This window comes from Anas acuta, chromosome 15 (genome assembly GCF_963932015.1).
Source record: "Anas acuta chromosome 15, bAnaAcu1.1, whole genome shotgun sequence".
NCBI lineage: Eukaryota > Metazoa > Chordata > Aves > Anseriformes > Anatidae > Anas > Anas acuta.
Window position 1 is genome coordinate 1,447,757 of NC_088993.1, and position 16,880 is coordinate 1,464,636.

At 36.9% G+C, this 16,880-nt stretch overlaps 1 protein-coding gene across 1 annotated transcript in view; it reads left to right on the forward strand.

Annotated features, from left to right (window-relative positions):
* LOC137864973 (uncharacterized) overlaps positions 1-16,880 on the forward strand; it is a 97,389-nt gene that overhangs the window by 36,562 nt on the left and 43,947 nt on the right. The window contains 14 exon segments of the mRNA XM_068699630.1: positions 704-880; positions 3,094-3,278; positions 3,866-4,046; positions 6,498-6,709; positions 7,937-8,099; positions 8,761-8,771; positions 8,917-9,056; positions 10,472-10,634; positions 10,760-10,825; positions 11,342-11,476; positions 11,912-12,031; positions 12,272-12,489; positions 14,046-14,332; positions 14,980-15,302. Of these exon segments, the coding sequence (XP_068555731.1) occupies positions 704-880; positions 3,094-3,278; positions 3,866-4,046; positions 6,498-6,709; positions 7,937-8,099; positions 8,761-8,771; positions 8,917-9,056; positions 10,472-10,634; positions 10,760-10,825; positions 11,342-11,476; positions 11,912-12,031; positions 12,272-12,489; positions 14,046-14,332; positions 14,980-15,302 (2,381 nt within the window).

Here is a 16,880-nt window from a genome sequence, read left to right on the forward strand (position 1 = left end):
TAACTAAATACAGTGAAATAAACCAGTATTGTAGGACTAAGGCTCTCATTTTATCTTTAATATTTCTTACTGTAGTCTCCATGTGGCAAAGACATTGCAAAGTTTTACCCAATATTTTCAAATAAAACTATCTTTTAAGGAATGGATTTAGGAAGATCACCCTTTGGTAAAATATTCACCTTAACTTTTACATGGAGTGCCAGTGACTGCATCTAGAAATGGTGCTGATCTGATTTAAATTCTTATCCCCTGAGAACTAGCTGCACCAGCTCTTCTATTGCAAAGCCACAACCTTGTTCTGAGTTAATGTAGAAGTAAATCTTCATGTTAGCTGTTAGTCAATTAAAAGATCAATCTCTTAGAATTGGTTCCCATTTAGAAACAACTTTGGCTGGATTCACTTCACGAAACTTTAATATAGTCTGAATATAGTCTGAAATATATAAATATATAAAACATATATTTATATATATATTATATATAATACATAAAATGAGAAATATAGTCTGTATAGGCTGTATATATGTTCAGGGAGAGTCTGAACATCCAGCTCTCTTTTTGTTTACTACACAGGGAGTATGTGGGATTCCTCAGTTAGACTGGGTGAAACAGGACACATTTGTGTTTTTCCCAATGTGGTATTCCTTTTTCTAGCTAAAGTAACTACATATTCCACCAGTGTATCATTGCTCCTCTCTTGTAGCATTTCTGGAGAAAAAGTTTGATGATAAGCTGAGGCAGTACTCATTGGAAGGGAAGACATACCTTCCAGGTGTTCTTGGAGTTCACGTCATTGGTCTTCTCCAGCAACGTGAGGGCTTGTGGTCTCATGATCTGAGGATAAAATACGGATTTCTAGGTACAGTGAAAAAGAAGGAAAGTAAAACATTCTGTTTTTCACATTTTTCTGCAATTAAATTGCATTCAAAATTCATGTAAAATGTGTTTTTCAAAAGTATGTCCAACATTGATTTAAATTTCACTTTTTAAATAGGAGTTGTTCCTAATTAATTGACATTCTCAGGTGCTTATGCAAAGTGAATGGGTGCATATATTCATTTAAAAGCATGAGGGTTTGTTTCCAGGAAACAACTGTTTTTTCTTGGCCACAAGGTATAAACTGTTTTAATTTTATTGGACAAAGCAGGTAAACATTAATACAATTATATCAAGATATTGAACAGTTGTAGTAGCTGGTCATGATGTGCAATGTAGGGTGACTATATAAGTAAAGTATGTTGCACATTCAGAGAAGATGTGTAACAGTATGAGTAGTAAAGTTTTCCTAAACCTACACAGGTATGACCCCATAGTTTTGCTAATAATGGCACACTGATTAAAATATTTTATACATGCAAACAGAAACATATGTGAACACTTATAACAGTATTAGGTGATGTCTAGCTATACCTGTATAATTATGCTTTTATGACTACATAAAAGAGCTTAAGTCATATTTTTATATATGCCCAGTCTGGCAACTATTCAACCTGAAGCAGTCAGCAAGCGTTTTCTTGTAAAGTAGTAGATTTTTGAAAAATAAATTAGTCCTCATAGTCAGTAGTTGAAACTTCAAATTAATTATTTTAAGCTCTTCTCAAGGGTCACAAAATCTAGAAGTTCATTTCTGTTTTTCGTTTGAGACATAATGTCAATGTCATGATGTCAGCAACTGAGTAGTAACAAAAAATCTTCAAATATTGTGAGACACCAAGAAAAGTTCAAAAGTTAAAAGTGATTAGTGTATACTACTTTTGTTTCACTTAGATAAAAATCAATTTAAATAATAAATCTATTCTGTTTTTAATATATTTATTTAATTAATTATTTACTTCTAAAGAAAAAGTGAAAGAACATGCAAATGTGGCAGAGTAAACATCTAAGCATAGCCTTTGCGTCTCTTAAATAAAATCAACCTAAATCATTGGATTATATTCATTCCATTCTTAATGTAAACCATCTGTTTCCAATTGCCTAAAATTGGAAATATTTTAATTTTTTATTAGAGTATAAAATAAACACAGGCCTGAACTCTTATATGTAAAGCCTGTTGCTAGGATTTGCATTTCTAGTATAGCTTGTGGGGAGAAAAAAATAAATTGTAATTCATAATACATTTTTTCCCCGAAGTTTTATAGCATATCTGCACTCAGCAGTGCAAGGTAGAGGTACTGACCAAAGCACTTGTTTATATGTGTGCTGAGTAAATTTGTGTCACTCATGTACTGAGGGGCTTAAACAGAGCAATGTCCAAGATGTCATTTTTGGATCAGTCTTCTTCTTCTCATCTTTTGTTTCTCTTTTCTTTCTGTATAGACACAGACATCTAGTGATGTTGCTAATTTGTGCAATCCACTGCAGCTGTAAGTGATGGAACTGTTCAATGATGTCATTTTTAATGTATAAATTCACAGAGCTTCTGCAGAATGTTTGCTATGGAAGTTTTTGTTTTATGTAAAATGACAGTATTAGTAAGTTTGTGATTTATCTAATTTTTCAGTACTTGTAACTAAAAGTCAGAAACTTTGCTTATTAGACGTCCTATGTCTTGAAAATAACCTCATTTTTTATTAGTTTTCTAGTTCAGATCTGGATTTATTCTTATGAATTTCAGTGTGTGCCTCTTTAAATTCTTTTCATTTGCAGACTGTACAGAGACAAAGGTTAACGTAAAGGGAAATTACAATTAATGCCAGATATTCACTGCAGAATAGAGAGCTGAATGTCAAATAAACTTCTGAAGTAAAGGGAAATTTTGTATCCTTTCAGCTTTGCTTTTCATACAAGTTGAAAGCCCAGGAGTGTTAAGATTTCCCATGTATCAGGATCTTGCCAGACTGCATCTGCACAGTGAATCCATGCAGGGCAGTCCACTGGGAGTGCAGTTGCCTTAGCTTTTGAGAATAGCAATTTGACAAGCAGTGAATTGACAAAAATTTTTGGGCTTTGTAGTCTGAATTGACATATTTTGATGAAACTTGATTTTTGCTTTGGAAAATTTGCAACCTTTTCTTCTTTAGCCTTGCTTGCTACTTGGGAATATTTCTACAGCCAGTTAACAACAGTAACTAAATGAGAAAGCATGGTTTACAGGAAAAAGACAGATTTTCATTCTTCAGGTTCACCTGAAACATGATGTGAGTGCATTTTGGCTTTCCTCCCAGATGGAAGTGAACTATGGGAAACACTGGAACAAAATAAACTATAAGAAGAAACTACTGATCAGCCAAACATTTAAGAATAGTTCCAGTTTTTTACTAGTCAAGTATTTCATGGAGGTAATCATGATTGCTGAAGAGTAAAACCTTCATTTCTAATATTTAACAGATGATCTTCTTTCAAAGTGCATTCTATGGGCTACCAAATGAAAGAAAATAATCATTTATATTGGCAAATCCTGTGATGTTTTATTTGTAGAAAGTTCTTACAGAAGCTATTCAAGTAAATTTTTGTGTTGTTTCTTAAAGTAGCAGATCTCCTCTGTTATTGTATTAGAATAGATTATAGTTTTCTGAGGAAGGTTGTCATTATACTATTCCCATAGAGAGCACCTGTAAGCACAGATTTTATCTGTGATCACAACATAGGCTTACATAGGATTATGGACATTATTGTTTTTAACCAAGTAAGTGATCCAAAATTCAGTGGAAAATATCATTTTTGAATCCCTAGTAGATAAAACAAATGCATGTTAAAGAAATTTCAATCTGTAATTCATCAGCATTCATGAAAATCTGTAAAATGAATGGCAAATGTCAAGAGCAGAGGCAGTAACTGACCTTTCTGTTACTGTGCGTGTGTTAGTTTAGACAGCTCTGAAGACAGGATCCTGTTTTTATTTAAATTTGCTTCACTTGTTTTCCAGTTTAGTGTGCAAGTCGTGGAAAAGCAGATGAATTACAGAACCCAACTGCAGCACTCGCGCAGCTCTCAGGATTATTTGCAGAGCAACACCAACTTTAAGGTGCAGCATGATGACTGCATGACATTTTTGGCTGGACTGCAATGGAAAGATGTATCCAGAAATGGCCTGAAGAAGTGGGAAGGTGAAGTACCACAAACGATTTCCAGTCTGTGCTTAGAAAAGCATACATGCAATGTTACAGCTGGGATTTTATGAGGTAGTCACATATGGGTGTAACAGAATCTTTGAAATATTGGTTGAACAAGGCAGACCCTGGAGGTTATCTTGACAAGCTTTCTGCTCGAAGCAGGACTGTTTCTAACAGCATATCACATCTGCTGTGGCTTTGTCCAGCTCACTTTCCAAAATCTCCACCTTTCCCCAGCCTAGCTGACTTAACCTCTTCCAGCAGTTCCTGAGACTCTCAATGTGCAATTTGTGGCCATTGTTCTTGTATTGTATGCCTGTGTTGAAGGGTTTGTGTTTCTCATTTTTGCCATTTGACTTCAAGTTAGCCGTAGGCAGCTATCAGATCTGCCCCACCCCTTTGCCAGGCTAAATAAGCCCAGTTGCCTCCCTTTTTGTCACAGGTCTTGTCTCTAGGCATTTTATCATCAGAACAGCCCTCTGTTCTGTCCTGTCTGATTTCTCACTGTCTGCCTGGCTCTGGGTGGTCCAAAGCTATGTTCAGTGTTGTAGGCAGGGCTTCTCTGGAGCTTTGCAGAGGGAAATAACTCTGTTTGATAGCCATGCTCCTAATGTAGACTGGTATTATCCTACTAGCTTTTGACTGAGATAACTGACCAAGATGTGAGACATGTTTTATTCATTTATTTTTTATTATCAACTTTCTTTAGAAATAGTGATCAGATTTGTAAATACATTAGAAAGTGGGACACTGAGATGAATACTAATGGTATATCTTAAGCTGTAAATTAAACACCTGTGTATGCGTATGGATGTATTTTTAAAATCGTATTTTTTTTTTTGGCCTTCGATTCATAAAGTACAGCAGGGAATAGGCCTTTATTATTATAAGCTATATTTTACATTTTTGGACTTCTTTCTCAAATAGAGATTAAATTACCTGTAGCATGCCAAGAATCGATTTTCTGATATTTAGTGCTTAAAATTGATTGAATGACACTACTATTTTATGCTTCAGTGGATTACATGCTATTCAAATCAGGGCAATGATCAGCTCAGTGAGTAGATATGCTATTGAGATGTATTTTTCGAAGCTAGTATATACTATGTGTGCCAAAACTTGGATCCTTATTACTGCAAAACAACTAGCTTGATACAGTGGATTAATTATTAACTGTTGTGCTTTTCTGCTTGTTAAAGTGAAATGAACTAAGGTCAAATTAATTCTGAAGTCTTAAATGTGGAGATTACTTTGTGAGTGACTGTTATAAACTTGTGCATTTCTGAACTATATTGCAGTGGGTAAATGGCATAATTTGATAAATAACCAGTGAAATTTCAAAAGTGAGTTTTCAGCACCTTGTCAGATATAAACATTCTGAGCTGTCTGGAAACTAGTTTCCAAAATAGCCTACCAATCTTGTTCAAAATGTATGTATTGCAGGATTTAATTACTATGTTGGCTTGTGTTGAAACAACTTTGATAAAAGCCATTATTGTAATTGTGTGAATAATAGCTACAGAATTACAGTTCAGGTAAAGATTCTACATATTGTTGAAGGTCATGCAGTAGAACACTTTTCTGGAGTAATTTAAGTACCAAGTTCCATAAATTTCCATTCTTGTAAATGGCGCTGTGTGTTAAACTATGTAGTATGTTACATTAGTGCAGGACATTCATTTAACTATGTAGCATTGTGGTGGTTTTACTCAGGTGGGCAGCCGAGCTCCACCACAACCGCTCTCTCACTCCCCCTCTCCTCAAAAGGAAGGGGGAGAAAATACAACACAGAGAACTCGAGGTTTGAGATGAGAAAGGTTTAATTAAAGGGAAAGGGAATGGGGAGGAAAAACAAAAATACAAAAGAAACAATCAGTCCGCGCGGAAGCACAGAGAGAGAAAAAATTATTCTCTACTTCCCATCAGCGAGCGGTGTTCGGCCACGTCCTGGGAAGCAGGGCCTCAAACACGTAGTGGTTGTTCAGGAGGAACAGCCCCCTCCCCCACGAGAGCCCCCCCTTTTATTGCTGAGTGTGACATCAGGTGTTATGGAATATCCCTTTGGTTGGTTTAGGTCAGCTGCCCCGGCAATGTCCCCTCCCCATCACTTGCCCACCCCCAGCCTGCTGGTTCTTGGGGGCTTGGAAGGAGTCCTGATGCTGTGCCAGCACCAAGCAGCAATAGACACAACACTGGAGTGATATCAGTGCTGTTCCAGCTACGAGTGCAGAGCACAGCACTGTGCGGGCTGCTGCAGGGAAAAGGTGACGCCAGCTCAGACAGACCCAACACAAGCATCCAGAGATTTTGACAACTCTGAAGCCAATAGTAGCATTCAGTCTCATTCCAGAAACCCAGCTTCTTGTCAGCTTTGTTGTAGAATTAGAAGCCAGGTAGCTTGAAATCTCACATTTCTGCCACCTTTAATTTATATATTCCTTCCAGGAGAATTAAGTATGGACACCCCATGGCTATATCTGCATGCAGCTCACAAAATACATCAGCCTCAGCATTCTGTTTATTTATTGACTATGGAACTGACAACTGGCAAAGTTCTCTCCATTAAAAATCTTGTAGTGGAACTATCCTGTAAAGATCAAAGCAATGAAAAGGAGGGGAAATTACACATTTACACACCAGCAACCATATACCTGCAAGTAAGTAACATGATGTTTCCTATAGTGTAAAGCTTTGATGATGCAGCTTTGTGATGGGTACCTAACTGAACTGTCATCATACTGGAATAACACTTGCTCAGCTTGTTATATGAAGTAGCTTGTTTGAGAAACTAATCCACTATGTGCCAATTTATAAGAGAGCATCTTGAAAAGTTGATGTTCATCTGTTTCTTATGCTGGAATGATGTGCTATTCTTTCTCTGGGGGCAGGCAAATCAAAACAGCCAGGGTCTCTTTACTGTCTTTGAAAATGTTAGGGCCGCTATCTCTGCCTCTATTTGGAATGGAAGTCCATTTATTCCTGCACAAAGCCCAAATATTTCATGTCAGAATTCTACCTAGGAGTGTACAAACAACCGTAACTATTTTTAAGTTCTCTCTCCTCTCCTTCACTCCAAGAAAATGAAAGGTTATTTCTTTTGTTGTGACTCAGAGTAAATTCAGTCTCCCATAATTCTGTGTGAGAATTTTCTCTAGTAAGTTCTCAATGTTTAATCTTCAGTCTTTTTCATAGGAATTCTTCCACTTTCTGTGAAAGGATTAGATATCCCTTGGGTGGAATCCGTCTGCCCTGAATCTATCGATTCTAAGCTTCTTCGTAACTTATTTTCAGCTGTGCCGTGCAATGGAGATTTTAAAACCAATTTCATCACCAGCTGATTAACAAATATAGTTAACCTTTGTCACCATGCAAGGTGTAGATTTGCCTTGGGGAAGCTTCATTATTTCCATTGAGGTGGTCCTTATCTGTCTCTGTCTCTGTGAAAAGAGATTCTAGATTTTTTGCCTTTCTTCCAGACATTCACAGTGGATTCTAAATCTTTAGTTTGGTTTATCCTTAAGGTTTTCCTTTATTTTGAACTGCAGCTTTTCCTTGTTAGATCACTGATGGTTTAGGCACAGTGAAGAAGATTGTGAGAAACATTCTTCAATGAGAAAGGAAACAAAGTATTCATCACCTATTTTCTTTCCAACTACTTAGCTTTCTGTCTCTCCCTTGCTTGTGGGGATAAAATAATTTTTGAGATCTTTATGGAAACTCAGATTATGTGGATAATGGAAAAGCTGATGCACTATTTCTAATAGTTATTGTAATGAGCTTCTCCAAGACAATGCATTCTTTTCAGCTCTGGCCTGTGATGCTGGCACAATAGGATTTTCTCTGTCTCAACTTAACCTGACTAGTATGTTCCCCTTTATTTTTAGGCCTCCACATTTAATCGTCTTGAGAGAAACTTTCTGCACAGCTATACTGAAATGGTATCTTTGTGGAATCAGCTTGTGAAGAATGAGATTCATTTGGAGAATAATGAAAAAGACAAATTTCTTTGCTTTAAGATAAAAAGCACAAAACAAAACTTCACAGCCAGCTATTAGAATCTGCCAATGGTAAGACAAAAAAGTACAAATGTACAAAGGTAATTTCTCTGACCCAGTGCTGTGTTTTTCAGGTCTGCCACTTTCCCCAAATATGTCTTTGCTTTGTGTTGAAGGTTAAACACTTCCAGTGCTCCTTCTTTTTCATCCATTTTGACAACCTGCAATGTAAAGCTATATTTAAAAACAAAACCAACCAACCATACCCCACCCTCCAATGTCATCCCCCACAACAGTTTTGAGTCCTATGCACCTATCTGGGATGCCAATCACAGACAGAAGGGCAGGGAGGAGAGAGCAAAAAGATATAATATGACTAGAAATAGAGCTATAGATGTGATTGCTTACATTCTTACATTTTGATACAAATGTCAGGTATGGAAGATTATACTGTCATAGGGAATCAGCATATTTTGCCTATGAGTGTGCATAGTAACAGTCTTGGGTTATATGTCATTCAAGCCTCTGCATCCTTTCCAATTTATGATAATGCTTAAAATCATGTTTGCTTTGCTTGGTGCCTACAACATGGGAAACGTAACAAATAGTTTGTCTCCAAAGAGGAGTAATACATTAGTAAGGATGTTTGTTGTCTGACACACTCAGTGGTTTACTATTAATGTCACTTTTATTCTTATGTAAATTGCGATCAGGATTTAAAGTCGTGCAGAAAGGGGATGTTCTGTGAAATGACAGTCTCACTGCAGCCTATTAAGCTGTGTGGTTTTTGTTTTGGTGTTCCTGAATATGAATACAGTGAATCTGATGCAATTGTCCTTTTCTCTCCTGGTGTCATGATTTGACTGCAGCCTATGAAGACAAACTTCTCTGTGAAGGCTGTATGGACAGATTACAATAGTCTGCCTAAAATTCTTCAGTTTGGAAGTCAGATAGAAGAACTGAAGAAGGAGAAGATGCTCTATCAAAAACGTGGAACAGTTTATTTCAGGTTCAGTAGTTTCATTCCTATCTCTGAAGAAAATTTTGGCCTACATTTAATGTGTATCTTGATGCCCTTGGGGAAAGGTTCTGGGCTTTACATGATGAATGTGTCACATGCACAAAGCCTTAAGTCTTTCCCATCTGTCTCTGCACTTCCTTGAGCACACTGCCTCCATGGGCTAGTTATTTGCATCCACTTAGCTTTCACACCCTTCCTTGAAGCAGTAGAGAATAAAGTCATCAAGGGAAACAGGCAGTTTGTGCTGTGACAGTGTGTTTGTTGGAAAATTTATTAGACTTAGAGCCTTCTTTAATGAAAATGTCAGAATTCACGGTGTCCAAATGTCCAAGGGGTGAGAAGATCCAAAATCTAGATTTGATCCCCTGTGCCATTCAGATATGGTAGGAGTAATAGAAGCATTCTAAAACCAAATATTTCCCTCTTAAGACACATAACAAATAGTCTTATTTATGTTTTAGAAAGCATTTCCATTTGGTGGTTAGAATGATTGCACTGCATCTAGACATTGGCTGTTTCCAAAGTTTCTCTTATTTTCGAACTCATTATCGAAACACAGATTGAAGCCTCTGGTAAAAATGTGTTGTCAAACCTCAGAAATCTGTATCATCTCTAGAGATATCTCAGCTTTCTTAAGGCATAGTAGGGTCAATCGAAGTGCACAGGCTCCCTTAGGAACCACTGTGCATCTTGGAAATAACTTTATGTATATACGTATATACGTATATAAATAAAAAATGAGAAATGTCTTTTCAGTGACAGAAAAAGTATAGAAATGAAAAATGAGAAGGTATACCAGACATCCAGAATGTATAAAGGCAGTCCAATATCTGATTATAAAAGTTAATGCATTTTTCCAAGACTTCCAACTAAGTAAATGGTGAGAAATATTTAAGAAAGTCCATAAAATGTTGCACTAAAGTAGTAAAGTGAACTATATATTGGCTGAACATCTGTTGCATAGAATTCTTGGCATGCAGTTATTGTTTCTACAGAAAGCATGAAGAGTGTTTGATAGTGTATACCTTGAAAGCTGCCCTAAGCTTTTGGACACTGGACCTGTTTGAAATGAGTCTTGACCATGCAGATTTATAAAACATATGTACTAGTACGCATGTCAGAATTTTAGCTCATCCTCTCACCTGGTCTTCCAAGCCTTTCCTGAATCCAGGCTGGAAATTCTATCAGAAATTCTGGTAAATGGGTATAGTTTGTATGATGCTATAATTACACTCTAAGAATGTTTCAGAGGTCCTGGCTGCATGTGTTTTGCTTCTGTATCTGACAGACTGATGGCATCTGCAACTGAAGATTTGGGAATTCTAGTTGAATTTTGCATGATTTCTCACTGTGGCTGTCCATTAAGGTCTTATATGGTTTGTTCATTCCTTGTTGTGCTCCAGGCATCCTTTTAAACTGCTGATTTTGCAGACTTTTTTTCTGCAGGAGACATTTACTGTTGACAAACAGCAAAAGCACTACTTTTTGGAAACAAAAGTTTTGATAAATGGTCTGGAGGAATCAATTCAAACTCTTATACTTGGCTACCAACTTGAAACCCCCTATGTGAGTTATATAAGATTTTTTCTTCTTCTGGTATGCTGGAAAAAGCCAGCAAGTGAGTGATTTAATGTACATATCTTAATATCTTATGTGCCTTCTATTTTCTCTCTTTTTTTTTTTTTTTCTAGATTTGTGCTGGCTTACCTCATCCTTATAACTACAGCTTGTTCCCCAGAGATGTTGAAATATGCATTTTAACTTGAAGTCACCAACCTGTGAGTAAAATTACCATTAAATTTCATTTAGAAAGAGAGATTTATCACCTCTCTCTATAGATTACCAGTTTATTGTCCGTTTAGACCAAATTTGCTATAGGTCTCTAGTTACTCACAAAGTAAATGCTGTACGCAAAAAATTCATAGCACAATGATGTGCTTTGTGGCTGACTAATACAGTGTTTCATATAATAATATATAATGGTTTGTATGGTAATATATAATAATCCCTAATATAATCTTTCAGAATTAATTTTAAGTATAAATATCACTATAATTAAAAAGTGCAGGGAAAGAAGGGATTCTAGTCCATATCTAGGTATATCTGTTCATCTTTCTTAACAAATGCTTTTTTTTCCTTTTTCCTATTTTTTGCTCATTTTTCATTCTTTGCCACAATGTAATAGCTTTAAACTGCAATGATTTCTCTCATCTTTCATAATATGTAGGGTTAATACCTGATACAATTCACTTATTCACATTCTTAACACATAGGTGAAGCATGAGGTTGAGACTACCTTGAAAGTCAACAAGCAAGATGTTCTCAGCTTTCTGGGAAGATACCAGGACAAATCCAGTGACATAGACTTCAGACATCTTTTACATGTGAATATGATGCACTCATTCCAGGTATTGATGCTGAAACTGGTCTTCCTCCTTTCCAAAGAACAATGTTGGTTCTCCATGTTGGTTTTATTTATGGCACTTTAATTTTCATGTCTTGTGGCTCTTTTACTGCATTGTCTTTAGAATTTTAATTGTTTTATGCATGTAAGAATCCTAGTTCAATAAAGGTCAGGCTCTGACAAATGCTCCTTGGTGTGTAACAGCTGATCATCAAATTATAATCCCTGTCAAATATGTCTTGTAAGAAACACAATGAGTATTTGTTTTCATGTGTTTTTCAATGTGTTTGATTTATTTTTCTGTGCCTTTGGGTAAAATTGATGGAAAAAAAATTACATACACATTAGCTTATACTCATCCTCCACTTCATGCTAAAACTTTAGATGGCAAATCTCTTGAAGCAGTTGCAGTAATTATGCATTTTACTTTGTCAAATAGCTTGAGTATCCACAAGCAATGGGCCTAAGTGGGGAGCTATTTTCTAGGCGGACCAATCCAGAACATTTTGACTACAGGGTGAACGTAAAAGCGATCATCAACAAGACCATGTCTTCACAGGTTAGTTCCCTACTTACTACAGTCTCCTTGCATGAACTTTCAGGCAAACAAATTATTCAATTTAATTTTTTAATCCCTCTGACTGACGTATTTTAATGGGTTCATGAGACTATCAAACCTTGTTTCTGCCTACAGTCTTATTTCTCAGAATGGTGTTTTAGTATGATTTCATTATGTTGTTGGTGTTTTATTATGATATGAGATTCTTAATGACCTGTTCTCGATTTTCTCTATGCATAGGCCCAAGCAGCACTGAAGAGTTGTGATGAAAACAAGCTCAATGGCTCTCTTTACCTTCATTTTAATGGAGGGGATGTGCTGATGCTGGAAGTTGATATGAACAAAGAAAATAGGAAGAATGCTAGAGGTGTTGAACTGAGGGCTTTTCTCCACCAAGCAATCCTTACAAGCCCTGAATCAGTACAGCTCCAGCTCATGTGCAAAATGTTTCCATCGAGGTAGAAAAATCAGAATCTTGGTTAATAGAGGAGCTGAACTGTGTTCTGTGATAAATATCTAAATGTAACTATCTTCATATAGCTGCAGTGTAAGCCACTGCCATTTCATGCAGTAGTCCTGTTAGTGAAACACTCTTTTTTAAAGAATTGGTAAAGGAAAAAATTCAATCTATACAGTTTTCAGTCACTGACCAATGAAATGAATATTACTTTGTTGACATGTAGTTCAATTCTATCCAACAAGTAGATTTTTGTTAAGGTTTTATTTGTTATCAGTCTTTTAAGAGGGTTCAAACTTTTGGGAAGGCTCTCTAACACTCTGCAAATAGGATTGTCTCACCTTAAGGTATACTGTGTAGTATACTTGATTCCAGAAAGTCAGATGGACGGCTTGAAAGAAATTTGCAAATTGTGTCTGTTTTGTACTTGAAACACTGAAAACTGAGCTTCTTGTTTTTCCAGATTTCCCTAAAAAGTTGTGCTATGTTTCTCCAACACTGTTCAGCTCAGGGCTAAGATGCAAAGAAATGATTGTTGGTTCATTTACCAACCCCAGATGTTAGTGGCTGTTATGGTTTAACCCAGCTGGCAGCTAAGTACCGCACATCCGTTGGTCACCCTCCCCCCTCCCTCTCTGGGATGGGGGAGAGAAATGGGAAAGTGAAACCTATGAGTTGAGATGAAGACAGTTTATTAAGACAGGAAAATAATAATAACAGTAATAATAATAGTACTACTAATAAAGTGTATGAAACAAGTGATGAACAATGCAAGTGCTCACCACCCACTGACAGATGTCCAGCCTATCCCCGAGCAACCAGCCCCCCCACCCCAGCCAGCCAGCCCTATATATTGTTTAGCATGATGCCAGATGGTATAGAATACCCCTTTGGCCACTTTGGGTCAGCTGTCCTGGGTCTGTCCCCTCCCAGCTCCTACTGCACCCCCAGCCTGCCCGCTGGCAGGACAGAGCAAGAAGCTGAAAAGTCCTTGGCTTAGTGTAAGCACTGCTCTGCAACAATTAAAACGTCAGTGCGTTTTTAACACTTTTCTCATCCTAATCCAAAACATAGCACCCTACCAGCTACTAGGAGGAAAATTAACTCTATCCTAGCTGAAACCAGGACACAGGACAGTGGCATTTCAAATTATTGTTAATGCTGAATTCTCGATGATGAGCTTTATAATTCTGTTTCTAAATCGGCATTGAAGGGAGATTTCATGTTGTGGCAGAGATTAATTTATTTTCAATTCTATCTAATTCTGTCCAACTCTATCTACTCCTTCAATCTGCCAATCTTTGAGACTCTATTGAGTATTTTTTTAATACCAAATTAGACAAGTGGTGAATATCATGTACTATTCCATATATCATGTACTATTCCGATGCATCTGACTCACTGATTCACAACACTGGAGCAAATTGCCCAGAAAGTCTGCAGAGTCTCCTTTGTTGGATATACTTAAAACCTGACCTTACACAGACCAGAGCACCCCACTCTTGTCAATCCTGCTTTGAACAGGGTGGGGGTGATGATCATGAAATAAGCATTATAATGGGACCTTACTGGCAGTTTTTATCTCCGTCTTTTTAGACTTCTGATATCTTCTGTGATAAAATTTAATGAGAATGGGCTTCATGTGGGAGCCCATTTCATGGGAGCCAGACAGCAGAAAGTTGGTTTTGTCTTGTCCCTAAATGTAAGAGTCCAACACACGTTTTCTGGATTCAAGACTATACCTCATCTCCTTTCTCTGAATGGATTACTAAAGCACAAAAACAACATTCACGATGGTATGTTCTTACTTTGTGTTTTGCTGCAGCTATCCAAGACAACTTCTTAAAATATTTCTTACTGAACTGCATTTGATGCAGAGAGTATTTAACAATCAAAATGAACTATTGATCGTTGAGTTGAAACTACTTCTGAGTGAATTCACATAGATGCAGTTGCATTTTTCTTTTGTTTTATAATTTTCATGTTTTTGCTAATTGAAGGAAGTGGGAGGCATCCTTCCTATGCAGTCCTTCTGAATCACAGAGGGAGACAGACTTGGGACCCTTACTCTTCTGAATGGTTCATGGATGCAATAGGGCACTGCAGAGTTCCAGTGGGATTGTCTAGCTTGGAGGCATACGAGTAGCCTTTGTGATAGGTCACAGTCCCTGTGTAAGTTTTCCCTCAGAGAGCACTGCAGTGTAGTCTGTGGCCTAAAGGGTCAAGGAACTGATGAATAAAAAGAAATGGTTGTCAGAAGTACCATTATGTAATTTGTTTTAAACATAGACACTTCTATTAGTAGATAAACTCTCTCTCAAGAATAAACTGATTTGCTACCTGGATTCAGGTAAATTATCTATTAAATGAATTTCCATTGATTATACTTCCTCCTGATATTAAATAAATAGTTAAGATGTTGCTCGTCAAATCCTGGTTACTTCTGTCCCAAAGGGCACCTCTCTCCATTAATCATTTCTGTTCATTACAGGTAACATCAATTTGATGATCAACAATGCACTGTATGGATTCCATCTCGGGAGCAGAAATGTGTTTGGGAACATCACCATACGCAATATCACTTTCACTATGTTTCAGAATGGCAGTCAGGCAATCCCAGCGGAAGCAAAACTGAAAGGACACCTGGAGCTGAGTAAAGAGATGAAAAGAGGTCTAGTTAGCTTCCACATGGATGAGAAGGCCCTTTTTGTAGATTTTTCCAAAGTCATGAGTCATGGACACAATAGAGTCTCTGGGACTTTCACACATAATATCAGCTCTTTAAACAATGCAGGTATGAAGAAATCTCTGACTTGATGGTGTGATGTAACAAGATGTGAAGGTGGGCTTGTCTAAATGTATGCAGATCTGTAGAAGTAGATGAGATTCATTTGTTCACACCAGAATAAAGTTTGATTCACTCTTGATTTAGCAACATTCTTTTTCATATTAAGAATATACAATAATATGTGTAAAAGAATATTTAAAAACTATTTGAACTGCTTCAGAGTAAATTATTTCCCATTTGTACATCTGTATACCTGCATGCTGATCCATTCCTCTAAGCATATTTTTATGCCTGCTTTGGCTCGGGCCATAGTTGAAACACTGAATGCCATTGAATAAATCACCCAGTAAACTGTTTCAAGTGTTGTTTAATAAATCATTTATTAAAAAAAATATAAACTGTTTACTTCTATAGTGCATGCCACATTTTAATTTAATAATCCTTTTTTAAAATATGATTTTTATATGGTAGGTAATGTCCTTTCTTACTGTAAATATCAGAAAGCGCAGCTAACTGGAGGATAGCACTTGACAAATCTGTTTCTTTTTATGAAAAATGCTAACTTTCTTAATACAGTTTTTCAGTACAATGACAACCCAGCATTGTTGATTTTGTTTCCTTCCCTGTCAATAGGATTGCCCTCAGATGGCGTTCTCACCATGATATATGAACACGGAACAGGAAATCACACCATTACTGTAGTCCTGCAGAGCGTCAGTGAAAGAATTTCCACTGTATTTGGAGGTCACAGGCTGTCCACAGAACCTCCTAAATCCCATCTGTCTGTGAGCACAACGTCACAAAGATAAAGAAATATGGGATCCCTTTTGTTGTGGAAGCTGCTGGCTATTATGAAGTAAGAAAAGTTCAGCCTATTATTATTTAATTTCTGGCAGAACCATTTCTAATAACTAGAGTTTATTCCTGTGCACATTATTCCAAACACGTCTGCATTTTTGAGATGTACTAAGTTAATATGCGAAACAAAGGTGCCTGTATGGTTTCTTGTCATACAGTGTACCTGTTGCCTGACGTTTTGGATCTGAATATAGACTAAACAAGATTTTACATTCACTTCTGATTTCAGTGTAGTGCCTTGCTACTACAAGAAGTATTGTACAACAGGAGTATTGTCCAATTTGATTTTTCCCCTAAAACTGGGAAGCAAACAGGGAGGCATTAATGTATGTAGCCGTCAAGTAATTGTCAACAAACCTAGCAGTGCATTGTGTCTTGTACTGGGATTTATCTAATACTGATGTCATCCTTTGGATGTTGCTGAAGAGAGGAAGAGTGCTTAGCATTTCTTTCCATTTGGAAATTTCTATCCACAGGAGCATCACAGATCATATTTCATGGTACAGTGTTGCTTGTCTACTCTTTTGTCTATCTGCATTTCTGCTATAGATCTGTGAACTATCTGTGAAATTATAGCTCTCTTGTATCTCAGATTATCCTTCCATAAAATAAAAAAAATAAAAAAGTTCAAATATTTTTCTTGTTCTTATGTATGCTGAAAGGCTCAAGTCACTACTAAAGTCTGTGGAGAGTTCAGCCACTGTGGTACAGTGAGCCACAGAGTTGCGCAGAGGAAGAATTCTATA